Below are 27,728 nucleotides of genomic sequence, written 5' to 3'. Positions count from 1 at the left end.
CTGGGAGAGAAAAGCCTTCTCTCAATATCCCTAGGTTCACATGGCTTTTATCCATTGTGACACATGGTATACCTATTAAAGAAGAATAACAAATAAAAGATTTCCACATTGCATTCACACAGTTTTACTTTCTGTTCATCATAGACATGTGGAATAGGGATTTAGGTTTCTCTCTAACAACATTCACTCTTGACTCTCATACACCACTACATTCACTTCAACTTAGCAATGTTTGGAATATTTGCTGATTAGAAACATATACTTATCACCTATTCAATACATACACATACTCTTTTGTAATATGTGAGTGGCAGGAGTCTAAGTAGTTTTTGTAGGTTTACAGAGTAGTTATGTAGCTATGATTCAGATGGTAATAACTGTTAAGACATTGTTTCCTTCTCTTCTTTTTTAAATCAAGGCCTTGCAAACACAAATCAGACTCCTGAAATTGATGTTTATGGGTTTGTGAGAATTTAATAGCCATCAAAACATTTAAGAAACAAACCACTGTTGCTTTTCTTTAAGACTTCCAGTACATATTAACATTTCTTCTAAGGCATATTCATACCAACTTGAAAATGAAATTCACCTTCCATGTCTTCGAGAACTTTGAAGATGTTCATCAATGTTACGAACTTCCCAATTGTAGCCTAAAATATAATACCAAAAAATATATGACATATTATTGAAAATTAGGTAAAATTTATTCTACTATCTTCAGTGAACCTGATTTATTCACCTCATTTTTCCTCATTCTCAATTGAAATTACAGAAAAATATAAAATAGTTGTTGCCTTATAACACAAAAGGAAGGAAAATTCACTGTCTTACCTATAAGTGTGAGGTTCTTGTAGGTCTCCAACATGACCTCTTTATAGAGACTCTTCTGGGAAGAATTCAGCAAAGCCCATTCTTCTCCAGTGAAGTTCACATGCACATCATCATAGGTCACTGTATCCTAAATTATCCATCACACACGGGAGACAGAAACCATGATACAGACAGTCATGTAAATGTATACTTCATTGAGAATATATTCTTATAATTTGGTGGCTCATGCACTTACTACTTGACCCAGAGGTTCAAATGTAATTGACAGGTCCCCTTTAAGGAAACTGAGTAATAAGGATTCTCTCTGTTGTTTCTTTGATCTTTGAATAGGATATAGCCTTGCAAGGCAAATGCGAATTAACAGAGAAGGGGGAGGGGAGGCAAACAGTAGTGAACACACACCTGAGAAACTGTAAAAACCATTACTACAAAAAATGATGAGCAAGCTGGATGTATTGGCTCATGCCCTTAACCCCAGCATTCGGGAGGCAGAGGCAGCTGGATATCACTTAGTTGGATGCCAGGCTGGTCTATCCAGGATTGTCAGTATATTTAGACCCTGCCTCACCTATAAAAAACATTCAAACAAGAAAGACAGAAAGCACTCAGAGCGTTTTACTGTCGTTCCCTCAAAGAACTACACATTCATTCCAGTTCTGTTTTCTTCTTCCAGAATCCTGACTTTCCCCAGTTTACACTGTAACCCTGAAGAGATCTTACTAAAAGGAGATGCCTCTTTAAACAGTTACAAATGACAGATGAAAACATGGCAATGTAAACGTTGATCCTATGTAAACAACACAGGACAAGACAGATGGCTCAGCAGTGAAGAGCTCTTCCTGGCCTTGCAAATAACTGGGCACCATTGCAAAGACTTACTAGAGGGCTTCACAATGATGTTACTTGAAGTTCAGGAACTCGGCAGCTGTCTTCTGAGGACTATAGGGCCGAGGTAGAAAAGTTACTCCATGCACAAGGGAAAAATACACATACTGATTAAAAAAAACAAGACAAACACAAAAGGCAGAAAGAATGTGATGAACCTGCAATTCACATTACATTCTAGGCCCATCAGCCAATAACACACACACAGAGAAACAAAGAAAGAGCCAGAAAAAGGAACACTCCTCCACTGATTGTGGGTGTGTTACTGGTACAACTACTCTGCAAATCAGTTTGGCAGTTCCTTAGAAATATTGGACATAGTATTTACTGAAGTCCCAGCTTTTCCACTTCTGGGCATATACCCCAAAGATGCTCCAACATATAATAAAAACACATGCGCCACCATGTTCACAGCAGCCTCATTTATAATAGCCTGAAACTGGAAAGGACCACATTTCCTTCAACAGAGGAATGGATACAGGAATGGAAACAGGAATGGATACAGGAATTTTGGTACATTTACAGAATGGAGTACTACTCATCTATTACAAACAATGATGATAAGAAATTCCTAGGCAAATGGATGGAACTAGATATCGTCCTGAGTGAGGTAACACAGTCACAAAGAACACACATGTTATCCAGTCACTGATCATTGGATACTAGCTCCAGAAAGCTCTAAATACCCAAGAAACAACTCACAGACCTTATGAAGCTCAAAAATGAGGAAGGGAAAAATGAAGAAACCTCAGTCCTTCTTAGAAAAAGGGAAAAAAAAAAAAGAAACAAAAAACATGTACTCATATTATCATGTAACAAATTTTTGTGAGCTGTTGTAGGAAGCCGTTGGTGCCAATAGATGGCGCCAGCTTCCCGCCTATTATTCAGCCTACAAAAACCTTTCCCCTTGTGATGCTTTTAAACCACATACGTCATAGCCCACTCTCGGGGCACACTAATGAGCTACTGGAGGATGCACCAATCAGGTAGCAACACAAGTCTTTTAGGCATATATAAGTAGTGCATTTCTCTCCCATGGGAGAGAAGACCCCTGCTGAAGAGAAGTCCCACACAGAGAAGTCTCCTGCTCAGAGAAGTCCCACGTGGAGAAGTCCCCTGCTGAAAGGAAGATTTCCTGCTCAGAGTGTTGTACAATAAAGGTTGTTTGCAGAAGAATCCTGTTGTTGCACGCCTATTCCTGCCGGCGGGACGTGGGGCGCGCGACAAGCTGTACTAATATTTTATAAAATAAAATAATAAAAAAGTTTGAGGCCTGCATGTTCTACTCACCTACATTCAGGACAGACAAGGCTAAACAGAGAAACTTTGTCTTCAAATACAACACAAAGAAAATGAAAACTATAAAAACACCAGGCTCACAAAATAGCTTAGCCCTGAGTAACGACTGCTACAATTGCATCTTCTATGACTTAGAAATGGTCTTTAATGCTGAAGGCAAGAAACGTAAGACGGAATCAACAGATCAGGTTCAACCACAACACAGGATACACACACACACACACACACACAGAGAGAGAGAGAGAGAGAGAGAGAGAGAGAGAGAGAGAGAGAGAGAGAGACAGACAGAGAGAGAGAGAGAGAGAGAGACAGAGAGAGAGAGAGAGACAGAGAGAGAGAGAGAGAGAGAGAGAGAGAGAGAGAGAGAGAGAGGAAACAGTGTGAATGCATAGCCACTCAAATGTCATCCCAAATAAGAAATCTAGAAATATTTCTCCTAAAGAACCTTCTTCTATTTAGAGAACTGAGTTGGCCGGAGCCAGGATGGAGCCATGACAGGCTGCAAACTGGCATTTTGGAACACTAGGCCTATGTTTCTGCTTCCCAGAACTGGCAAAGTCCAAAACAAAACAATTTGAGGAAAAATACCCCTTACAGGTGGCCTATCAGGAGCTCTCAGGAGCAGCCCCTGCTGCCAGGCCTGAGACAAGATTAGCCAGTCAGCAACGGTTCTAGAAAGTCCTCCAACGTGCCCCAGAACATTGCCCAAAGACAACCAAGCCCCTGGAAATTGAGCCAACCAGTCAGGATAAGGGTCACTTACTCCTCCCTGGAATTCCCCTAATTGGCTTTAAATTGAGCTTGCAAAACTCACTTGTCTTTCTCCATCCTGGTGAATGGTAGACCCCTGTATGCTACAAGTCTGCAGAGGAAAACACTCTTGGCTTTTGCATACTCTCTGAGTCTGGGGGTCTTTATTTGGTGATTCTTGGATCCTAACAACACAAGCTTTGCACAATGGAGAGACAAAGAGTTCAAGACATCACCCTATGTAGGAGCCTTTTGACTGGACTACATTCTGACCCTGGCCACTACAAGCTCATGTTAGTCTGTCATGAAATGCATTTCGTTTCACTCCGTGATCCTAATAGCCTGCAGCAGTCCCCACAATCTTCAAATGTCCAAAGTCTACTGACCCTCAGACAATCTCTAGATCACCACATGTAGTAAAGTCAGAAGGCAGGATAAGTCTTTCCAACACAAATGCTACAGAATACCCCTTCCAGTCCTAATAGAGAGCGGCGATTACATAGTGAGGGAAGATTGGACCAAAGCAAGAAACCCAGGAGGGTAAACACCAAATCCTGTAGCTCTGTCTCAGACACATGGGGCCTCAGTTTCAAAAGGCATAGATAGATGGCCCCATCCCGTCAACATCTCAGACATCCCTCAGTTTAGGTTCTCACACAACCTATATGTGGCTCTCATGGCAGGTGCCTCAGAGGTCAGGTGTGTCAACATCTTGTGGTCTCCAAATGCAAAGCAGGCTTCATCCTCACAGGTTCATGCAATGCCCTCTCTCAGTTCCCTTCCTCACTGAGGCTCTGATTCTGACAATCCTGGATGGTTGGGACAGTGCTGAACTGAAACCACAGAGGAAGAATCCATGACCTTACATTTCCATCTTTCTCATTTCCAGAAGGTGGGTGGTACTGCCAAGTATAAATCTACATTGGGGAAGAACCCAGAGGACTGCACCCTTCAGGTAAATTTGGACCCCTACCCAGACACTTTTTAATTTATTTTGGGAAGTTCTTCCTGCTCCCTAAAAGAATTTCAAGTTATCCGCACTCTCACTGACCCAGAACACCCAGACGAAATTATGACATTGGCTAGAGTGTTAGAGGGTGCTACAGATCTCTCTCCTCAGTGACCCACTGCCCAACTTCTACCTAAACCTAAGCTACAAAATCCCTATCGTAAAGATTCTAGAGACCCTGGAGACACAGGCATAGCTGATATTTTTGGGGCTTAAAAATATCCTCCTCCGAGCCCATGGTCACCTTAAAATTAAATGGCAAGGCCTTTAATGGTCTGCTTGACTTTGGAGCTGATGTCATAGTCATTTCCTCTGGATTTAAGCCAAAGGTTTGGCTCCTTACTGCTTCAATCACCCACCTTCAGGGTATTGGCCAGTCTGATAACCCTCAGGTCGGCTTTCAGGCTTTGACTTGGACAAATCAACATGGCAATTCTGGAATAGTCGGCCCTATGTTATCCCACATCAGCCGATCAACCTGTGGCAAAGAGATGTTCTGTCTCATGAGATCCAGCTGTAAGACTTTTTCTCAACTAGTGATCAAGGGGGAGAGGGCTTATCCCATTGTGGGTGGTGCCATCTCTGGGCTGGTAGACCTGGGTTCTATAAGAAAGCAGGCTGAGCAAGCCAGGGGAAGCAAGCCAGTAAGTAACATCCCTCCATGGCTTCTGCATCAGTTCCTGCTTCCTGACTGCTTGGGTTTCAGTCCTGACTTCCTTTGGCAATGAACAGTGATGTGAACAGTGTAACCTGAATAAACCCTTTCCTCCCCAACTTGCTTCTTGGTCATGATGTCCTGTGCAGGAATAGAAACCCTGACCAAGACAAGGGGTATGCCGCCATACCATGAGACAGATAGAGGGACTGAGGGATGATGGGAGAACTTGAAGGCCAGGTCCATGGCATTAGTAAGATACTGTTTAATCTTGACATCCTTGTTCTATGTTACCTGCTGACACCTCTTACTTGCCACCCACAGTTACAGTTTAATCAAGAGGAAAGCAAGGTCATGAGTAAATTCCCCTATGGTGGGAAGAGATGGGTACTCAGATTTGCAAGCACTGCCTCCCCTGCCCCCAGGCCAGGACCCCAGACCATTACTAGCTCTCCCTAGCATTTTCCTGATATTAGCTGTTTCATGTCTACCTCAGGGCGTTAGGGTAAGCTCCCACAGCCTAGGCCCCAGACTGTCACTGGTTCTGCCAAGCATGTTCCCGGGTTTCAGAATGAGTGATAACATTTTCCATATATGGAGACCTTAGGGTAAGCCTTGCTTGGTTAGACCAGTATAGCACACAACAGTGGTTTTCTACCTTCTCAAATGGTTCTCACCAGGTGTCACCTCAGCCAGGTGGCAGAACTATGCTTTTCCCAAAAAGGAAATGGAATCTTTATGGCACACCAGGCCCTAATGTTGATTATGATCCTGTAATGCCCCATTGGGCACCTTCTTAGATGCCTGCTCTTTGATATGGGGATGGATGGGCTTGGTGGCTGGTTGTAAACCAGGACTGTTTCCTTTGTTAATGTTTGGAGCCCTATTTCTTGATAATGCTGGTTAAACAAACTCGGGTATACTCATATCCTAATCTGTACCAGGCCTGGTTAGCAGACTACCTAACCATGGGGTGTCCAACAGGCAGTCCTTCCTCAGCTAAGTTCTACTTGTTGTGCCTCACTATCTCCTAAGCCTTAGTAAAACCTTTACATCATCAACTCTTCTCCCTTACATCACAGCTTGAGTTTGGATTGCTACCCAACACATGAGATGCCTTTTACAACACAGGGTGCCTGCTCATCAATAGCTATTCCGAGTCATTTCAAGTCGGGTAAGGCCTGAGGATATAAAGAAAGACATTACTTGTTCATTTCTGTGAGGAGGATGCTACTGACCCTCGGAATCCAGCTCCATATTTATGGTACAAACAGTGTGGAAATACCCCAGCTGCTCTTTGGGGTGCTACCTGTAACTTTCAGATCAGAGTAAACAGGAACTAGGGAGTCCTCATCTCCTGATTAGGCAAATCCAAAACACAAAATAGGGGGTGTTGTTTTCCTTAGTCTAGACAAAGTAGCAGGTAGTTTGGATAACCCCTCAGGGATGGGCATAGCTCCCAACATAAACCTCCACAAAATCAACTTCAAAAGGATTGTATATTAATATTAAGTATGAAGAACAAAATCTGTAGGAACGAGGGCTCTCTGTGTTGGGATTCTGTAAACCCCACCTCTCGGTTACCTGGCCATGGACAGTTATGCTCTGCCCCAGTGACCTGACTCTGTAAAGGGGCTGTAAGCTCCCTCCTCTCTCTCTTGCTCTCTCCTCTCCCCATTCCCACCCTCCCCCTCTCCGCGTACTCATGGATGGATGGCTTCTGCTTCTCTACTCTTATTCTCTCTGTCTCTACTACCCTCTTAAAATCCCCCATGACCTGAATGAACTCCATTCTTTACTATACCTTCTTGTGGTTCGCCCCTCAGAGGGAAGGGATTCCCAACATAGACCCCCACGGCACCTTGTCACCATGCCTCTAAGCACTTCCATGGGCCATCCTACCCCTCCCCCACTCTCTTCTCTTCCTAACACTGGTGCCGAAACCTGGGACATCATCTTGTCTTTAATATGTACACATCACTCAGAGTTTGGTATCACGCCCAGGTATTGGACCCTATAACCTTGCGCCGCCTTTTCAGGCCTCAGAGACTTTTCACCTGCTGTGGCAAGAACCTGTTTAAGCCCTTGGAAGCTGCTCCCGGCCCCTAGTCTTGGGGCTGGGGACTTTCCAAACTCAATTGTTGATTCTTCTTTCCTGATTCTGAGCTTTCCACCTGAGCAGTGACCTCCGGGACGCACGTGGTACTTTTCCTCGGTTTCTCGATCAGTACTTAAGAACACTCAGTAAAGCGCATGGGCGTTTTCTTGAACGAATGACCCGTGTACCTATTTGCTTTCAATCCCTCAGACCTACGACCGATCCTCACACTGCCAGCGCGGGCACTGTCACCCAGCACGTTATTAGACACAAGCCACTGATCCAAATGCCCTCGTCCGATGCAGCCCCCACAGTGAAGTTATTCAGAAGATGCCACTGTGTCCAGTGAGTGACCACGACCACAAAGGACCTAACAGGTGGCCGCCGGTTCCCAGCCAACCGCGGGAAAATCCAACCACATCAGCTCAAGCTGCTCAAGCCCCTCCTCCTGGTCGTGGGCAGTGACCCTGTGCTTACCATGTCGTAACTTCCGAGCTTGCCTGACGGCGCACCTCACAGCATCCAGGGGCAGGACAGAGAGCACGTCTCTCCGGACCGTTCAAAGCAGCAGCATCCAACGGCAGGACAAGGAAACATAACGCTGGACCCTTCAAGCCCGCTCAGCTACAAAGCGGAAGTTGCCGCAATGAATCCGGAAAAACCCGCCTTCTTTTCTGAGTGGCAGGTGATCCAGGAGGCTTTGATTGGCCAGTGTGTCTTGAATGACATGAGCACCTGCCTTAGGCTTAAAGTGTCCTGAAGGGACACAGATTTGCATTTCAGCCTCACTTGAGCATTGTCCTGCAGTACAATACCCACCTGTCTCCTCACCCAGCCCCAGGGAGGATCACTGCTCAGCCGCCGGCTCCTCCCCTTTGTGGGCAGTGAAGCTGTGCTCACCAGATCCTGACTTCACCCTAAGCTCCCCTTAGTGCTTAGGAAGCTCTTTCCCTCCTTCCTCCTGGCATCAGGTAGGTAGCTTGCATGGTTACTCAACTTGCACCGGAGTTATTAGTCTGTCCCACAAGTGGAAGGGTGTCTAAGATATTAGCAATTAGAGAGAGATTTGGAAATCAAGCTGTGTGTTTTGTGTCTGTTGGAATTCAGACCTGGGACAAGCTGTTGTTGTGCAAAGTTAACTGACCAAATCCTCCAGGTTCTCCCAGTGTTTCTCAGTCCCCACCTACTTTCCACCCAGAGACTGGGCTCTCCCACCCTCACCTGTCACCCCAGAAGCTCTTCCATACTATCCAGACCTTTTGTGCTGTTTGTCTCTCTCCCTCTCCTTCCCTCTTCACTTCCTCCTACCTCTCCCTCCTTCCCTTCTCCTTCCCCCTCTACTGTCCTAACCCCAATGTTGCTAGCCCTCTCTTTCTCCCCACATCACCCTTCTGCATTCTTTTTTCCCCATAGTGATTTCTCTGACCTCCTTGGGACTAATGAACCATTTGTTTCCTTGGGATCAGTGAATCTACTAAAGAGCTGACCTTAATAAACCCGCAGATACTCTAATTTGATTTGGGTTGAATCCTTCATGCTGGGTTTAGGTAAACTGCAGGTAGTTTTCACCTGGTAGGAATGAGAACCCTGGGAAACAACAGGAAACAGATGACAAACTGTGCTGAGCACCATCTTTAGCCAGCATATCTTCCTCTGTTCGAAGGTGAACACACACTCATATACAGAGCTGTATTAGTCAAGGTTGTCAGATGGCCAGATGTGACAGGATGAATCTGTGTATGTAGGAAGTAGAATATTTCTCAGGCCGTGTCCAGTACTCCAACACTGGCTACCTAATTAGTGGTTCAGTTCATGTTGTTCTGTGTCTCAGCTGGTCTCCAGTACATACCAGAACTCTAGTTTGTTTTTTTTTTTCTTTGTTTTTTTTTTTTTTTTTAATTTTAACTGCATTTATTTTATGCTGAATTTATTCCCATGCCATGAGCTTTTGCTTCTTCAGTTTCCTCGGGGATATCTTTTTCTTCTGTGCAACCTCTTCTTCTGGCTTTGGAACAATCTGTTCCTTCTCAGTGAGGATCATCTCAATGTGGCAGGGGGAGCTCATGTATGGGTTAATTTGGCCAAGAGCTCTGAAGGTTCTCCGGCGCATCTTAGATGTTTTGTTTATCTGGATGTGTCCAATGACTAGAGAATCTACATCTAAACCCTTACGTTCAGCATTACTCTCTGCATTCTTAAGCACATGCAGGAAAAAGTCACCGCTCTTTTTTGGCCACTGCCCCGTGTCCATCTCCACCGTTTGGCCTGGGCACACCTACCAACACCACCATTAAAACGCCGGAATGACACACATTGCTTCTTTAAAGTGACATCCTTCAGATACTTGGTGTCTTTAGGAATATGCTTACCCTTGATGGCCTGGGCAGTTTCCCGGGTGTTCTTAACAGGAAGGTTCGAACCTCTGGATTTGTATGATTTTGTGGGGTTCTCTGGGTCAGTGGAGTCGTGAACCATCTTTACAGGTCACCTCTGGCCATTTACAGGAAGAACTAAAGTAGGTTTTAATGCCAATAAAAAATGATCTTGTTATATGACCCTGGCATAGTCCCTGAGGGGTCATCAGTATCTGGTTACTACTATTAATTACTTCTTGGCATCAGCTATAGTGGATTTGGTGGCTGCATATGTGGTAGATCCCTGGGTGAGGCTGCCTCTGAGTGATCTTTTCTTCAATGCCAGTTCCTCTATTTGATCTTGCATTTCCTCTTGTGAGAGTTTTGTTCTATCTTTTAAGAACAGTGGCATTCCCATTTTGGCCTACCTTCTTCTTGAGCTTCATAGTGTCTGTGAATTGTTTTTTGATATTCAGAGCTTTGGGGGGCTACTATCCACTTATAAGTGAGTACATACCACGTGTGTTCTTTTGTGACTGGGTTACCTCACTCAGGACGATAGTCTCTAGTTCCATCTACTTGCCTAGGAATTTCATGAAGTCATTGTTTCTAATACCTGAGTAGCACTCCATTGTGTAAATGTACCACACTTTCTGTATTCATTCCTCTGTTGAAGGACATCTGGGTTCTACGAGGTAATGGCTATAATAAATAAGGCTGCTATGAACATGGTGGAACATGTGTCCTTGTTATCTGTAGGAGCATCTTTGGGATATATACCAAGAGAGAAATAGCTGGGTTTTCAGGCAGTACCATGTCCAGTTTTCTGAGGAACCTCCAGACTGATTTCTAGAGTGGTTGTACCAGCTTACAACTCCACTTACATTGAAGTAGTGTTCCTCTTTCTCCATATCCTCGCCAGCATCTGCTGTCACCTGAATTTTTGATCTTGGCAATTATGACTGGTTTGAGGTGGAATCTCAGACATGTTTTGATTTGTATTTCCCTGATGCAGGATGTTGAACATTTCTTTAGGTGCTTCACAGCTATTCAGTATTCCTCAGTTGAGAATTCTTTGTTTAGCCCTGTACTTTATTATTAATAGGATTATTTGATTCTCTTGAGTCTAACTTCTTAAGTTATTTGTATACCTTAGATAGTAGCCCTCTATAAGATATAGGCCTGGTAAAGATCTTTTCCCAATCTTTTGGGGGGCATTTTGTCCTTGACATTGTCCTTTGCATTACAGAAGCTTTGCAATTTTATGAGGTCTCATATGTCAATTGTTGATCTTAAAGCATAAGCCATTAGTGTTCTGTTCAGAAAAATTTCACCTGTGCCTGTTTATTCTAAGTTCTTCCCCACTTTCACTTCTAATAGTTTCAGTGTACCTGGTTTTATCTGAAGGTCTTGGATCCATTTGGACTTGAGCTTTGTACAAGGAGAAAAAAAAATGGATCTATTTACATTCTTCTGTATGCTGATTGCCAGTTTAATCAGAACCATTTGTTAAGGATGCTGTCCCTTCACCATTGAATGGTTTTAGCTCCTTTGTCAAAGATCAATGACAATTGGTGTATGTGTTCATTTCTGGGTCTTCAGTTCTATTCCATTGATCTATCTGTCTGCCTTAGTAACAATAATATGTAGTTTTTATCACAATTGATATGTAAAAAAGCTTGAGGTCTTTTATTATTGAGAATAGTTTTTGCTATCCTGGGTTCTTCTTTATTCTAAATGAATGCTCTTTTTAACTCTTTGAAGAATTGAATTGAAGTTTTGATGCTGATTGCATTGAATGTATAGATTGCTTTTGGCAAGATGGTCATTTTTACTATATTAATCCTTCCAATCTATGACCAGGGGAGATCTTTCCATCTTCCGAGAGCTTTTTCAATTTGTTTCTTCAGAGTCTTAAATTTTTGTCATTCAGATTCTTGATTTGCTTGGGTATTTTATACACTTTGTGACTATTGTGAAGGGTGTCAATTCCCTAATTTCTTTCTAAGCCTGTTTATTTTCTGAGTAGAGGAAGGCTACTGGTTTCTGAGTTTATGTTATATCCAGCCCTTTCGCTTAAGTAGTTTATCAGCTGTAGAAATTCTCTGGTGGAAAATTGGGGATAACCTAAATATACTATCATATCATCTGCAAATATGCTATTTTGACTGATTCCCTTCCAATTTCTATCCCCCCCCCCCCCCCCCCCCGGCTTCCTTCAGAATTTCCAAATGGAAACACAGGCTGTGAGATAAGATTAGGAGGTGGTGAGAATTGGTTTCTTAGCAGAGCTGCTCAGTTTTTGTCCAGGGCATGTTGGTTTGGCACTAGGACTAAAAATGTGTTAAACTGACATGCCTACTTCTGGGATTCTTGGTTTAATCTGAGACCAGGAACATGAGTGGCAGGTTGAGGATTAACCAGATGCTGTCCTGTTCTGCAGTATTGCAAGTATTGCAGAGAGCTTAAGGGGCTGCTGCTGAGAGCTCCTGCTGAGAAGGCAGGCTGGAGACCAGGAATAAGAGAGGAAGAAAGGAAACCTGGATTGTCTGAAGGATGGAAGAATAAAGCTGAGGACAGGCTTATACAGACATATAGAAGGCAATTTAATCTAAGCTAAATACATAAGAAAGGCTATTAATTCAAGCTATATAAAGAGAGAGGGAATGTAATCATGTATCCATAGATACTGATCTCCCTAGAAGGAAGAAACAAAAAAAATTGTGCTGTTTCAAGAATAGAAGGGAGATATCATGGTAATTGTTTAAGTGATTCCCCCACTTTTAACAACAGAGTCTTTATTGATAACTTCCCATCATCTGTAAACATTGGGTGCAAAAACATCCCATCCAGCTGTGTAAGGTGACCTTCAGCTCCTGGAGTCACCAGATGGACCCTCGAGAAGCACAGCTCCCCACCTTCAAGGCTGCTAATTTCTGGATCCTTGTTTCCCCCAGAACTCACCACATCAGGATAAAAGGACTCCACAGTGCAGGGAGACCATAGTTGAATCAGCAGCTGCCAGTGGGAAAGAGCTTGGCCGTCCTGTGCCTACCCAGTGTGTGTGGGACGATCTGGCTTTATTTTCTGTGAACCTCAGAAGCACTGTTCAAAGCTGGCCAGAGCTGAGCTCAGTCAAGGTCACCTGTCCCCAGCCCCACTGTCCCAGCTAGGCACCCATGCTGGCATTAGGAAGTTCCGCTCTTAGGGTGAGTGGAGGAATTAGGAGCCTGCCCCATGAAAGAAGGAGCAACAAAGGTGACTGTGACCCTAGGAGCACCAAAGCTGCCCTGGGCCTTTCTGGGATGTTGGGAAGGAGGCTATTCTTCACCTTTCTCTTCCTCATCTGTCTGGCTCTGGCCATTGATGGCAGGAGAGCAAAGTGGCATGTGTGGTAGCCCCTCGGAGCTAGAACTGAGGGATGGGGAGACAGTGTCAGGGTGTCACAGAAGCCTATGCTCTGCTCCGAGATAGTGATGGTTGTAGGGATACAGGGCAGAATAAGGTCTTCATCTTTAGGAAGGAACCATCTAGAAGAAAAATGGTTTTAGCTTAAAGAACCTTCTAGTGGTTGAGGCATTTCTGGGCCCTTTCATAGAGTTCCATAAAAACAAGACATGAAAAATCTTAGATTTACTTTTAACCAGTTTTATTCAGTCTAATCATATCCAAAGTGTCTTTATTTTTAAACCCTTGAACAGTATCCAGAACCTGAATCTCAGACTTGAAAGAGGAGGGCTAAAGATGGTTTTAAGGCATGGAACCCTCCTCTCTTGCCATTTTCACCTCCAGTTCCCTTCATCTGTCACATCTCTACCGCGTATCCATCCATGGCTCCATCCGGGGATTTTCCGAACACTCGTCAGTCATTTCTCTTGAGTAGGTGATGAGGTGTGAGACTCACTGCTATTGAATGCACCCTGTATCATAACCAAGGTGGTGGTCTTTAAACTGGGATTTGGCTGGGATCTTTCATTACTAAATCCTTTCTGCTATGTCTCTATGGAGATTGGATGTTTGCTGTAAGTACCATGTTTCTACAGTTTTCAAAGGGTTTTAAAGTCTGTTTTACTTTGATTTCATGTTGTACAGACAGGGTCGAAAACCATATTCAATAACTAGAGTTTTTAGAGGTCACACCCTAAATGCTTACAATAAGGGTGTCTTAGATTTACAAGCTCATCCCTTATCCATTTCTATTTATTTTTTCTTATGGCTTTGACTTGGAGACATCATGAAAAACCTATGGGTACACATGGAGAAAACATATGATCACAAGAGAGAATTGGCACAGCAGCTTCAGTGTCTGCCCCTATGCTGGAACTGTAGTTCTGAATTTAGACAAGACACAGGGGCTGGAGGAAAGGACAAGTAGTCCTCTCCTTCCTCATCCTCAATAGAATCCACACCAACCTTCTCATAATTCTCTAGAGCAGCCATGTCCTTACAGGGCTCAGAGATCTCTCCCTCCTTCATGCCCTCACCCACACAGGTACACAAGGACATGCTTGGCATACATGTCATCTAGGCAAGTCTAGGCCTCAGCAATGGCTGTGTTGTCCAGCATCCAGAGCTCTCTGGACCAGGTACCACAGTTGTGGCTTAATAATTACTGCCAAACTTGAGGCAAGTGGGACACCAGTCCACAAACTGGATGCTGTAAATGGTCTCCATGGTAGCATTGGCAGTATTGACATCTTCTGGGACCCTATTACCACAGTAGAGGAGGCAGAAAGCCATGTATTTACCATAGCGGGGGTCACATTACACTATCTAGTTGGCTGGCTCAATGCAGGTATTGATAATCACTGTGATAAAATGCTGCTCATGGAAGGCTTTCTCAGGAGACATGAGAGGCAAAAATGGCCAATAAGAGGAAAATGGAGGGTAGAGAACCAGGTTGAACTGGCATTCTGTCAGATTAACATTAAGGGTCTAAACAAATCTGAGGAAAGTGGTGATGGAATAAATACTCAGGCTAATAAAACTTTTATGGTTAGTATATGTTGGGCACTCAATGTTGACATTTCTATAACAGGTATCATAAATGGTCCGACTATCTACCATTAAAAAATATTGAGAATGCTACAGGTTGGAGTGGGTGGTGAGGATGGAATTGTAGGGTCAACAACAGTAGTAAAAACCTGGGAGTGCAGGGTAAAAGGCAAACACCAGCTTGACTTCTTTCTCTTATTTAGAGAGAACCACTCCATCAACAGTGAGGTAAACCCTGAAAGTTTCCCCACCAGCACTATGAAAGAAGGCCTGGGACCCCTGCCCTGGTCAGCCAGCTGAGAATTCTATGGAAGACACGGTCAGTGATCTCTTTGCCAATGGTGATGTGACCACAGCCATAGCTATTGGTACCATTTTCCTAGCTTGAGATGAGCTGTTCAACGTGGAAGAGCTGGAGGGAGGGGCCAGTGAACACATCAGTAACTGTGGGTTCTAGGTCTATAAACACTGCCCAGAGTACATGCTTGCCCGCTCCTGTCTCACTGAAGACGTTGAAGGAGTAATTTCCCTCAGTGCCGTTGTCGCTGGGTATCTGCCATCAGGATGGACGTCATGTAGAAGGCATTAGAGCTCCAGCAGGCATTGTTAATCTGGACACCGGCCTGGCCAACATGGGTGGAGATGTACTCACACCTGTTAGAAGGAAAGGGAACAGAAGCAGAGACTGGGTCCCCGTTTCTATTCCCAACACCCAACAGTCAAGGTACGTAACACAATGACACCCCTTATCTATTTTCAGAGGTAAGTTTTTAACGTAAGTTGTAGGCTATTTTATTCTATATATTGACTTTTAGAAACTGTTCCACTTAACCTGAGATCAGCAACCACCATGCAATTAGCTTGGAAAACCCAATCACCTCACAACACATGAATTTACTTACAAATCTAGCTTGAATATTGAGGATTCACCAATGTAGGGCTATTGCTTCTTAAAAAAGAGCATAGGGTAGATGATACATTGTAACTGAAAAGCTTGCTTGGAACACAGAAGAAAACTGCTCCTTCTAGCCCCTACACCACTGTTTTTTTGTGGAACAGTCTGTGAGGTAATTTGTATCCTGATTCATTGCCCTCCTACTTTTAGGAAAAGTCTTATTTAAACAAATTGACCAGTCTCTTGAAGTGAAGAACCTTTCTATAGTTAAGATGGCAGAGACATTGATACACATTTCTATTTTGATGATTTATACATATTACCTGAAATTTATGCTTTTATATCATGACACAGATTATTAGAATAGAGCTTGAGGCTGGAGAGATGGCTCAGCAGTGAAGAACACCTACTGTTCTTCCAGAGGTCCAGATTTCAATTCAGAGCAACCTTATTGTGGTTCAAAACCATGTTAAGGGAACTGGTGTCCTCTTTGGGTGTATCTAAGGACAGCAACAGTGTACTCACATATATTAAATACATCTTTAATCACACACAAAGAATTGAGATTTACCTCACGCCTGATATAACATCCTATTTTCGATCCAATCATTTGCAGTTAAATTCCATGTACTATGTGGTTCTTGTTTTTATGGCCAGTTTTGTCTGCACCACTTTTAGGAGAGAATTTTGTAATATATTTGCTCTGATTTGATTCTAATTTTCTGATAACTTTTTGTTAGAAATCTGTAAAGAAAGTTGCTGGCATCCAGAGTGTCAGAGATCTTCAGGCTGACTTTAAACCTGACCCCTAAATCTCTAATATCCTAAACCCTAATCATAACCCCGACCCCTAAAAACTCAACCCTATCCCTATCCTCAGCCCTACCCCTTATAACCTTACCATTCTACCCCTCTAACCCTAACTCCCGCCCCATCCCTAACCATCTATCCCTATACCTCTAACCCTTTTCCGTTTAACCCTATCCACCTGACCCTCTATCTCTAACCTTTAAATTTCTTATACAAAGTGTATCCCCAAGGTCCCTAACTGTAACCCCTGACCTTCGAACACAAACAGCTTGATTACAATAAACTGTAAACTTTGATTTTGACCAGGTGCTTGAGATGTTGTACCTCTAAGCAGACTTCAAAACACTAAGATTTTATCACACTGAACAGATATGGGTTTTCTCCACTACCTGCTCTTTTTTGCATTCAGAGATAACTGGGAAGGGCAAAAGCTGTACACTGCTTCCATTTACAGGTGCTCAGGAAATGGAAACATGAAAAATAGTTTTTGTTATATAATGAGTATAGAAATGTGCAAAGACTTCACCATAGTAAACACATTGAGCACTTTCTCTGCAGTGTGATATGTTTTATGCATCCTGTCTTAGTTTGGGTTTTATTGTTGTGAAAAGATACCATGACCAAGACAACTCTTATAAAGGACAACATTTAATTGGACATAGTGTACAATTCCAGATGCTCAGTCTATTATCATCAAGGTGGAAAGAATGGCAGTGTCAATCAGTCATGGTGGAACAGGAGCTGAGAGATCTATATCCGGATCAGAACACAGCCAGAAGAATCTTCAGGAGTGGATAGAGCTTAAGCATAGGATCTCAAAGCCAATCCCTACAGTGACACACTTCCTCATAAAGGCCACAACTCCTAGTGCCAGTTGACATGGGCCAAGCATATTCAAACCACCACACTTTGAAGATCAGTGTGATCTGTAAAACCTTTATCAGAATTGTTACATTCATGGTGTTTTTCTCCAGCGTGTGTTCTTTTATGTACCTGGAGGTGACTGGATTGACAATAAGCTTTATCACACTGATTACATTTATAAGGTTTGTCTCTAGTATGAATTCTTTCATGATTTTGAAGTTGACCATGAGATGCAAAGGTTTTACTATATTGTTTACATTCATATGGCTTTACTCCAGAATATGTTGCTTTATGCATTCCGAGCTTAGCACTAGATACAAAGGCTTTATCACATTCATTACATTTGTAATGTTTCTCTCCAGTGTGAATTCTTTCATGTCTTCTAAGACCACTCGGACATGAAAATGGTTTACTACATTGATTAAATGCATAGGGTTTTTCTCCAGTATGTGTTCTTCTATGTACCTGAAGATGGCTTCCATTTGTAAACGCTTTACCACATTGGTCACATATATAATGTTTCTCTCCAGTATGTGTTCTTTTATGTAGTTGTAGATAAGTATGATATGCAAAGGCTGTGCCACATTGATCACACTCATAAAATTTCTGTCCAGTATGTGTTATTTTATGCATTTGGTGATGACTTTGTCGAGAAAAGGCTTTGCCACATTGATCAAATTCATAAGCTTTTTCTCCAGTATGGGTTCTTTTATGAATTTTAGATGAGTATGGTGTCCAAAGGCTTTACCACACTGGCTACATACATAGGGCTTTCCTCCAATATGTGTGCTTTTATTTGTTTGGAGATTACTGTGATCTGAATAGACTTTATCACATTCAATACACTTGTAGAGTTTCTCTGCAGTAGGTATCATTTTCGGCATTTGAAGATTATAATCATGTGCAAAGGCTTTACCACATTGATTACATTTGTAGGGTTTCTCTTCTGTACGAATTCTTGCAAGACTTTGAATTTGACCATGAGAGGCAAAGGATTTACCACATTGTTTACATTCATAAGGCTTCAATCTAATTTGAGTTGCTTTATGTTTTCAAAGATTAGAACAACAGCTGAAGGCTTTACCACATTCATTACAATTGTAAGATTTTTCTCCAGTGTGAATTCTTTTTTGTCTTTTAAGTTCATTCTGCCATGCAAAGGCTTTACCACAATGATTACATTCATTGCTTACATTCATAAGGCTTCAATCTAGTATGTGTAGCTTTATGTTTTCGCAGACTAGAACTACAGCTGAAGGCTTTACCACATTCATTACAATTGTAAGGTTTTTCTCCAGTGTGAATTCTTTTATGTCTTTTAAGTTCATTCTGCCATGCAAAGGCTTTACCACATTGATTACATTCATAGGGCTTCTCTCCAGTATGTGTTCTTCTGTGTATTTTAAGATGACTAGCATTTGTAAAGGCTTTATCACATAGATCACATTCATATGGTTTCTCTCCAGTATGTGTTCTTTTATGTACTTGTAGATAAGTATGATATGCAAAGGCTTTGCCACAATGATTACATTCGTAGGGTTTCTCTCCAGTATGTGTTATTTTATGCATTTGGAGATGACTGCGTCTTGCAAAGGCTTTGCCACATTGATTGCATTGGTGTGGTCTTACACCAGTATGTGTTCTTTTATGTGTTTGAAGATTACGAGGACGTGCAAACGTTTTGCCACATTGGTTACATTCATAGGGTTTTTCTCCAGTATGTTTGCTTTCATGTATTTGAAGATTACTTTGTCCTGAAGAGGCTTCACTACAATCATTACATTTGTAGGGTTTTTCTGCAGTAGGTATTGTTTTGGGCATTTGAAGATTATAATCATGTGTAAAGTCTTTACCACACTGACTGCATTTGTAAGGTTTTTTTCCAGTGTGAATTTTTTCATGTCTTTTAAGAGTATTCTGACCTGCAAAGGCCTTACCACATTGATTGCATTTGTAAGGTTTCTCTCCAGTATGTGTTCTTTTATGGACTTGGAGTTCAGTTGATCGAGAATAAGCTTTACCACATTCATTGCATTTGTAACGTTTCTCTCTATTATGCTTTCTTGCATGATTTTGAAGTTGACCGTGAGAGGCAAAGAATTTACCACATTGCTTACATTCAAAAGGCTTCACTCCAGAATGTGTTGCTTTATGCATTCGAAGACTAGCATTACACACAAAGGTTTTACCACATTCACTACATTTGTAGGGTTTCTCTCCAGTGTGAACTCTTTCATGTCTTTTAAGATCATTCTGACCTGCAAAGGCCTTACCACATTGATTACATTGATAGGGCTTCTCTCCAGTATGTGTTCTTCTATGTACTCGGAGATGACAACGGTGTGCAAAGGCCTTACCACATTGGTCACATTCATAGGGCTTCTCTCCAGTGTGAATTCTTTTATGTACTTGTAGATAACTATGATATCCAAAGGCTTTGCCACATTGATTACATTTGTAAGGTTTCTCTCCAGTATGTGTTATTTTATGTATTTGGAGATGATCATACCGTGAAAAAGCTTTGCCACATTGATCACATACATAGGGTTTTTCTCCAGTATGGATTCTTTTATGTATTTGTAGATGAGTACGGTGTGCAAAAGCTTTACCACACTGGGTACATTCATAGGGCTTTCCTCCAATACCTGTGCTTTTATTTGTTTGGAGATTACTGTGATCTGAAAAGACTTTATCACATTCATTACATTTGTAGGGTTTCTCTGCAGTAGGTAGTATTTTCGGCTTTTGAAGATTATAATCATGTGCAAAGGCTTTACCACATTGATTACACTTGTAGGGTTTCTCTTCTGTATGAATTTTTGCATGACTTTGAAGTTGACCATGAGAGGCAAAGGATTTACCACATTGCTTACATTCATAAGGCTTCAATCTAGTATGTGTTTCTTTATGTTTTCGCAGACTAGAATTACAGCTGAAGGCTTTACCACATTCATTACAATTGTAAAGTTTCTCTCCAGTGTGAATTCTTTCATGTTTTCTAAGATCACTTGGACAGGAAAAGGGTTTACCACATTGATTACATGCATAGGGTTTTTCTCCAGTATGTGTTCTTCTATGTACCTGAAGATGGCTCCCATTTGTAAACGCTTTACCACATTGGTCACATTCATAGGGTTTCTCTCCTGTGTGTGTTCTTTTATGTACTTGTAGATAACTATGATATGCAAAGGCTTTGCCACACTGATTACATTCATAAGGTTTCTCTCCAGTATGTGTTATTTCATGCATTTGGAGGTGACTTTGTCGAGAAAAGGCTTTGCCACATTGACCACATTCATAAGGTTTTTCTCCAGTATGTGTTTTTTCATGCCTTCGGAGATAACAGTTGTTTGCAAAGGCTTTACCACACTGAGCACATTCATAAGGTTTCTCTCCAGTATGGGTTCTTTTATGAAGTTGGAGATTACTGTGGTTTGCAAAGGCTTTGCCACATTCGTTATATTCACAGGGTTTTTCTCCAGTATGTTTGCTTTTATGAATTTGAAGATTACTTTGTCCTGAAGAGGCTTCACCACAATCATTACATTTATAGGTTTTTTGTGCAGTAGGTATTGTTTTAGGCATTTGAAAATTATAATTATGTGTAAAGGCTTTACCACATTGATTACATTTGTAGGGTTTCTCTTCTGTATGAATTCTTGCATGACTTTGAAGTTGACCATGAGAGGCAAAGGATTTACCACATTGTTTACATTCATAAGGCTTCACTCTAGTATGTATTGCTTTATGTTTTCGCAGACTAGAACTACACCTGAAGGCTTTACCACATTCATTACATTTGTAAGGTTTTTCTCCAGTGTGTATTCTTTTATGTCTTTTAAGATCATTCTGACCTGCAAAGGCTTTACCACATTGATTACATTCATAGGGCTTCTCTCCAGTATGAGTTCTTCTATGTCCTTTAAGATGACCAGCATATGCAAAGGCTTTACCACATTGATCACATTCATAGGGTTTCTCTCCAGTATGTGTTCTTTTATGTACTTGTAGATAAGTATGATATGCAAAGGCTTTGCCACAATGATTACATTCGTAGGGTTTCTCTCCAGTATGTGTTATTTTATGCATTTGGAGATGACTTCGTCTTGCAAAGGCTTTCCCACATTGATTACATTTGTGGGGTTTTATTCCAGTATGTTTTCTTTTATTTGTTTGAAGAATATGAGGATGTGCAAAGGTTTTGCCACATGGACTACATTTGAAGGGCTTCCCATCAGGACCACTCTTTTTATGCCTGCAATGATAATTGGAGCAAGTGAAAGCTTCTCAACAATAGATACAGGGGAATCTCTTTTTCTATGGTAATTAATATAACAATTAGGTGTGAAGAGAAATAACATTTTATGGCTGTATCACTTTGTTTACATTCATGGTTTTCCCTTCAGTACAGATTGTTTTGCTATTTAGCAAGCCTGTAATGGTAGGAGTGTTATTGGTTCACATTCCCAGAAGCCCTTTTCTCTATGAGATTTTCACATATTTTAAGAGAAATAAAAGAGCTCATAGATTTTCCATACTTATACTTTCATAGATTTTTTGATATAGGTAAATACACTAAATTTGCCTAATTTAGTGGCAACGCGAACCAGGAATATCAGAAAAGCATTCCCACATTCCCATTATTCATATAGATTTTCTGCCGTGTGAGTTTATGGATATATTCACGATGAAGTTGTAAACCAACTCATTATGAACTTGTATAACACTGAGAAATTCTTAAATGGCGATTAAAGAAATATTTTATTTGTTCTGGGAGAGAAAAGTCTTCTCTCAATATCCCTAGGCTCACATGGCTTTTATCCATTGTGACACTTGCTATACCTATTAAAGAAGAATAACAAATAAAAGATTTCCACATTGTACTCACAGTTTTACTCTTTGCTCATCATAGACATGTGGAATAGGGATTAAGGTTTCTCTCTAACAACACTCACTCTTGACTCTTATACACCGCGACACTCACTTCAACTTAGCAATGTTACTATTTGAGTAATCAGCTTTACTATGGAATATTTGCTTATTAGATACATATACTTATCACCTATTCAATACATACACATACTCTTTTGTAATATGTGAGTGGCAGGAGTCTAAGTAGATTTGCAGGTCTACAGAGTAGCTTTGTAGCTATGATTCAGATGGTGATATCTGTTAAGGCATTGTTTCCTTCTCTTCTTTTTTAAATCAAGGCCTTGCAAACACAAATCAGACTCCTGAAATTGACATATATGGGTTTGTGAGAATTTAATAGCCATCAGAACACTTAAGAATCAAACCACTGTTGCTTTTCTTTAAGACTTCCAGTACATATTAACATTTCTTCTAAGGCATAGTAACATCAACTTGAAAGTGAAATTCACCTTCCATGTCTTCTAGAACTTTGAAGATGGTCTTCAATGTTACGAACTTCCCAATTGTAGCCTAAAATATAATACCAAAAAAATATGACATATTATTGAAAATTAGGAAAAATTTATTTTACTATCTTCAGTGAACCTGATTTATTCACCTCATTTTTCCTCATTCTCAATCGAAATTACAGAAAAATATAAAGAAATAGTTGTTGCCTTATTTTACAAAAGGAAGGAAAATTCACTGTCTTACCTATAAGTGTGAGGTTCTTGTAGGTCTCCAACATGACCTCTTTGTAGAGACTCTTCTGGGAAGAATTCAGCAAAGCCCATTCTTCTCCAGTGAAGTTCACACGCACATCATCATAGGTCACTGTATCCTAAATTATCCATCACACATGGGAGACAGAAACCATGATACAGACAGTCATGTAAATGTATACTTCATTGAGAATATATTCTTATAATTCGGTGGTTCATGCACTTACTACTTGACCCAGAGGTTCAAATGTAATTGACAGGTCCCCTTTAAGGAAACTGAGTAATAAGGATTCTCTCTGTTGTTTCTTTGATCTTTGAATAGGATATAGCCTTGCAAGGCAAATGCGAATTAACAGAGAAGGGGGAGGGGAGGCAAACAGTAGTGAACACACACCTGAGAAACTGTAAAAACCATTACTACAAAAAATGATGAGCAAGCTGGATGTATTGGCTCATTCCCTTAACCCCAGCATTCGGGAGGCAGAGGCAGCTGGATATCACTTAGTTGGATGCCAGGCTGGTCTATCCAGGATTGTCAGTATATTTAGACCCTGCCTCACCTATAAAAAACATTCAAACAAGAAAGACAGAAAGCACTCAGAGCGTTTTACTGTCGTTCCCTCAAAGAACTACACATTCATTCCAGTTCTGTTTTCTTCTTCCAGAATCCTGACTTTCCCCAGTTTACACTGTAACCCTGAAGAGATCTTACTAAAAGGAGATGCCTCTTTAAACAGTTACAAATGACAGATGAAAACATGGCAATGTAAACGTTGATCCTATGTAAACAACACAGGACAAGACAGATGGCTCAGCAGTGAAGAGCTCTTCCTGGCCTTGCAAATAACTGGGCACCATTGCAAAGACTTACTAGAGGGCTTCACAATGATGTTACTTGAAGTTCAGGAACTCGGCAACTGTCTTTTGACGACTAAAAGGAGGAGTCAGAAAAGTAACTCTATGGACATATTTATGCACATGTGTAAAAAAAAAAAACACATATCGATTAAAAAATCAAGACAAAAACAACCGGTAAAAAGCATGTTATGCACCTGCCATTCACTTTACATTCTAGGCCCATCAGCCCATAAAACACACACACACACACACACACACACACACACACACACACTAATAGACAAACAATCAAAGAAAAGGCCAGGCATGTTGGCTCATAATTAATCCCAGCACTCTGGACATAGTCCGGTGTATCTTTAAGTTTGAGGCTTGCCTTGCATGGATGTGGAGAAAAAGGAACACTCCTCCACTGTTGGTGGGTTTGTTACTGGCACAACCACTCTGGAAATCAGTCTGGCAGTTCCTCAGAAAAATTGGACATAATATTTACTGAAGTCCCAGCTATTCCACTTCTGGACATGTACCCCAAAGATGCTCCAACATATAATATAAGTACATTCTCCACCATGTTCATAGCAGCCTTATTTATAATAGCCTGAAGCTGGAAAGAAGTCAGATGTCCATCAACAAAAGAATCAATGCAGAAATTGTGGTATTTACACATGGAATAGTACTCACCTATTACAAACAATGACATTAAGAAATTCCTAGGCAAATGGATGGAACTAGAGAATATCATCCTGAGTGAGGTAACAGAGTCACAAAGAACATATATGATATGCAGTCACTAGCACCAGAAAGCTCTGAATACTAAAGAAACAATTCACAGACCTTATGAAGCTCAAAATGAAGGAAGGGAAAAATGTGGAAACCTCAGTCCTTCTTAGAAAAAGCAAAAGAAAGAAACAAAAAGTATGTACTCCTCATATATTATTATGTAACAAATTTTTGTGAGGTATACCAATTATTTTATAAAATAAATTAATTAATAAAGAAAGTTTGAGGCCTGCATGTTCTGCACACCTATATTGAGGACAGACAGGTCTACACAGAGAAACTTTGTCTTCTAAAACAAAACCAACAACTACAACAAAAAAAACTATAACAACACCAGGCTCACAAAATAGCTTAGCCCTGAGTAACGACTGCTACAATTGCATCTTCTATGACTTAGAAATGGTCTTTAATGCTGAAGGCAAGAAACGTAAGACGGAATCAACAGATCAGGTTCAACCACAACACAGGATACACACACACACACACACACACACACAGAGAGAGAGAGAGAGACAGAGAGAGAGAGAGAGAGAGAGAGGGAGGGAGGGAGGGAGGGAGGGAGGGAGGGAGGGAAGGAGAGAGAGAGAGAGAGAGAGAGAGAGAGAGAGAGAGAGAGAGAGAGAGAGAGAGAGAGAGAGAGAGGAAACAGTGTGAATGCATAGCCACTCAAATGTCATCCCAAATAAGAAATCTAGAAATATTTCTCCTAAAGAACCTTCTTCTATTTAGAGAACTGAGTTGGCCGGAGCCAGGATGGAGCCATGACAGGCTGCAAACTGGCAGTTTGGAACACTAGGCCTATGTTTCTGTTTCCCAGAACTGGCAAAGTCCAAAACAAAACAAATATCAGGAAAAATACCCCCTTACAGGTGGCCTATCAGGAGCTCTCAGGAGCAGCCCCTGCTGCCAGGCCTGAGACAAGATTAGCCAGTCAGCAACGGTTCTAGAAAGTCCTCCAACGTGCCCCAGAACATTGCCCAAAGACAACCAAGCCCCTGGAAATTGAGCCAACCAGTCAGGATAAGGGTCACTTACTCCTCCCTGGAATTCCCCTAATTGGCTTTAAATTGAGCTTGCAAAACTCACTTGTCTTTCTCCATCCTGGTGAATGGTAGACCCCTGTATGCTACAAGTCTGCAGAGGAAAACACTCTTGGCTTTTGCATACTCTCTGAGTCTGGGGGTCTTTATTTGGTGATTCTTGGATCCTAACAACACAAGCTTTGCACAATGGAGAGACAAAGAGTTCAAGACATCACCCTATGTAGGAGCCTTTTGACTGGACTACATTCTGACCCTGGCCACTACAAGCTCATGTTAGTCTGTCATGAAATGCATTTCGTTTCACTCCGTGATCCTAATAGCCTGCAGCAGTCCCCACAATCTTCAAATGTCCAAAGTCTACTGACCCTCAGACAATCTCTAGATCACCACATGTAGTAAAGTCAGAAGGCAGGATAAGTCTTTCCAACACAAATGCTACAGAATACCCCTTCCAGTCCTAATAGAGAGCGGCGATTACATAGTGAGGGAAGATTGGACCAAAGCAAGAAACCCAGGAGGGTAAACACCAAATCCTGTAGCTCTGTCTCTACTACCCTCTTAAATCCCCCCATGACCTGAATAAACTCTATTCTGTACTAAACCTTCCTGTGGCTGGCCCCTCAGGCGGAATAAATTCCCAACAGAGGTCCCCCAGAGGCATCCCCTGTGTCCCCATGGCTCTCTGCACCTCCAAGGGACATAGTCCCTCTCCCCCATTCTCTTCAACATCTTCTTAACACTGGTGCACAAACCCGGGACATCATGTTGTCTTCTGTCACTCTGAGTTTGGCATCACGCCCAGGTATTGGACCCTATAACCTTGGGCTGTTCTTTCTCCCCCTCTGAGCCTTTTCACCTGCTGTGGTGACAGTGCCCTGGCTGCAACTGTCACCAAGCCTGGGACAGAGGCCTAGGGGATTAAAGAAGAAACACACATGGGTCATTCAAGAATGGGTGAATGCCAGCCAGGCTTTAATCTGGACTGTTTTAATAAGGAGTGAACAAGGAAGTCTGGGGAGGCCAGGTGCAGTTAAGAGTGTACAAAACAGGATGTTCTCAGGGTAAAGATAGCTCCAACAGAATGTTTTGGTACGTGGTTAAAAGCCGCAAGGGATATAAGGAAGGAGTTCTTAGCAAAACAAGCGGGGAAAGGGAAATAAGGCCAGGCTCCAATTTCAGGATACAACACTATGGCAAGAACCTGTTTAAGCCCTTGGCAGCTGCTCTAGGCCCCCAGTCTTGGGGCTGAGACTTTCGAAAACTCAACGGTTAATTCTTCTTTCTTGATTCTGGGGTTTCCACCTGAGCAGTGACCTCTGGGACGCACGTGGTACTTTTCCTCGGTTTCTCGATCAGTACTTAAGAACACTCAGTAAAGCGCATGGGCGTTTTCTTGAACGAATGACCCGTGTACCTATTTGCTTTCAATCCCTCAGACCTACGACCGATCCTCACACTGCCAGCGCGGGCACTGTCACCCAGCACGTTATTAGACACAAGCCACTGATCCAAATGCCCTCGTCCGATGCAGCCCCCACAGTGAAGTTATTCAGAAGATGCCACTGTGTCCAGTGAGTGACCACGACCACAAAGGACCTAACAGGTGGCCGCCGGTTCCCAGCCAACCGCGGGAAAATCCAACCACATCAGCTCAAGCTGCTCAAGCCCCTCCTCCTGGTCGTGGGCAGTGACCCTGTGCTTACCATGTCGTAACTTCCGAGCTTGCCTGACGGCGCACCTCACAGCATCCAGGGGCAGGACAGAGAGCACGTCTCTCCGGACCGTTCAAAGCAGCAGCATCCAACGGCAGGACAAGGAAACATAACGCTGGACCCTTCAAGCCCGCTCAGCTACAAAGCGGAAGTTGCCGCAATGAATCCGGAAAAACCCGCCTTCTTTTCTGAGTGGCAGGTGATCCAGGAGGCTTTGATTGGCCAGTGTGTCTTGAATGACATGAGCACCTGCCTTAGGC

At 42.1% G+C, this 27,728-nt stretch overlaps 1 protein-coding gene and 1 long non-coding RNA gene across 2 annotated transcripts; both read right to left on the bottom strand.

The window, feature by feature from the left end:
- Positions 1-488: 488 nt before the first annotated feature.
- LOC308439753 lies at positions 489-8,272 on the bottom strand. The gene is made up of 3 exons (XR_013975627.1): positions 8,005-8,272; positions 832-958; positions 489-650 (listed from the first exon to the last, which is right to left on the bottom strand). It is a non-coding gene; the product is annotated as an uncharacterized lncRNA (long non-coding RNA).
- A 5,377-nt stretch (positions 8,273-13,649) lies between these two features.
- On the bottom strand, positions 13,650-27,727 carry LOC308439752 (zinc finger protein 431-like). Its single transcript, XM_080941713.1, has 4 exons — positions 27,460-27,727; positions 23,071-23,197; positions 22,827-22,887; positions 13,650-15,530 (listed from the first exon to the last, which is right to left on the bottom strand). Exons 1-4 carry the CDS (start codon positions 27,460-27,462, stop codon positions 15,407-15,409), a joined length of 315 nt encoding a protein of 104 aa, XP_080797839.1. The 5' UTR covers positions 27,463-27,727; the 3' UTR covers positions 13,650-15,406.
- Position 27,728: the final 1 nt, after the last annotated feature.

The sequence above is a fragment of the Micromys minutus genome (assembly GCF_963924665.1).
Source record: "Micromys minutus genome assembly, chromosome: 30".
Classification (NCBI taxonomy): domain Eukaryota; kingdom Metazoa; phylum Chordata; class Mammalia; order Rodentia; family Muridae; genus Micromys; species Micromys minutus.
The sequence above is the reverse complement of the archived record's forward strand: the minus strand, read 5'-3'. Positions and strand labels throughout refer to the sequence as shown.

Excerpts from the sequence above, each read along its gene's own strand:
- LOC308439752 (XM_080941713.1), bottom strand. Across the intron at positions 22,888-23,070 it reads CAAGAACCTCACACTTATAG|GCTACAATTGGGAAGTTCGT; the intron begins GTAAGACAGTGA and ends ATTATATTTTAG. Across the intron at positions 15,531-22,826 it reads AGTTCTAGAAGACATGGAAG|GTGTGAGTACATCTCCACCC; the intron begins GTGAATTTCACT and ends TCCTTCTAACAG.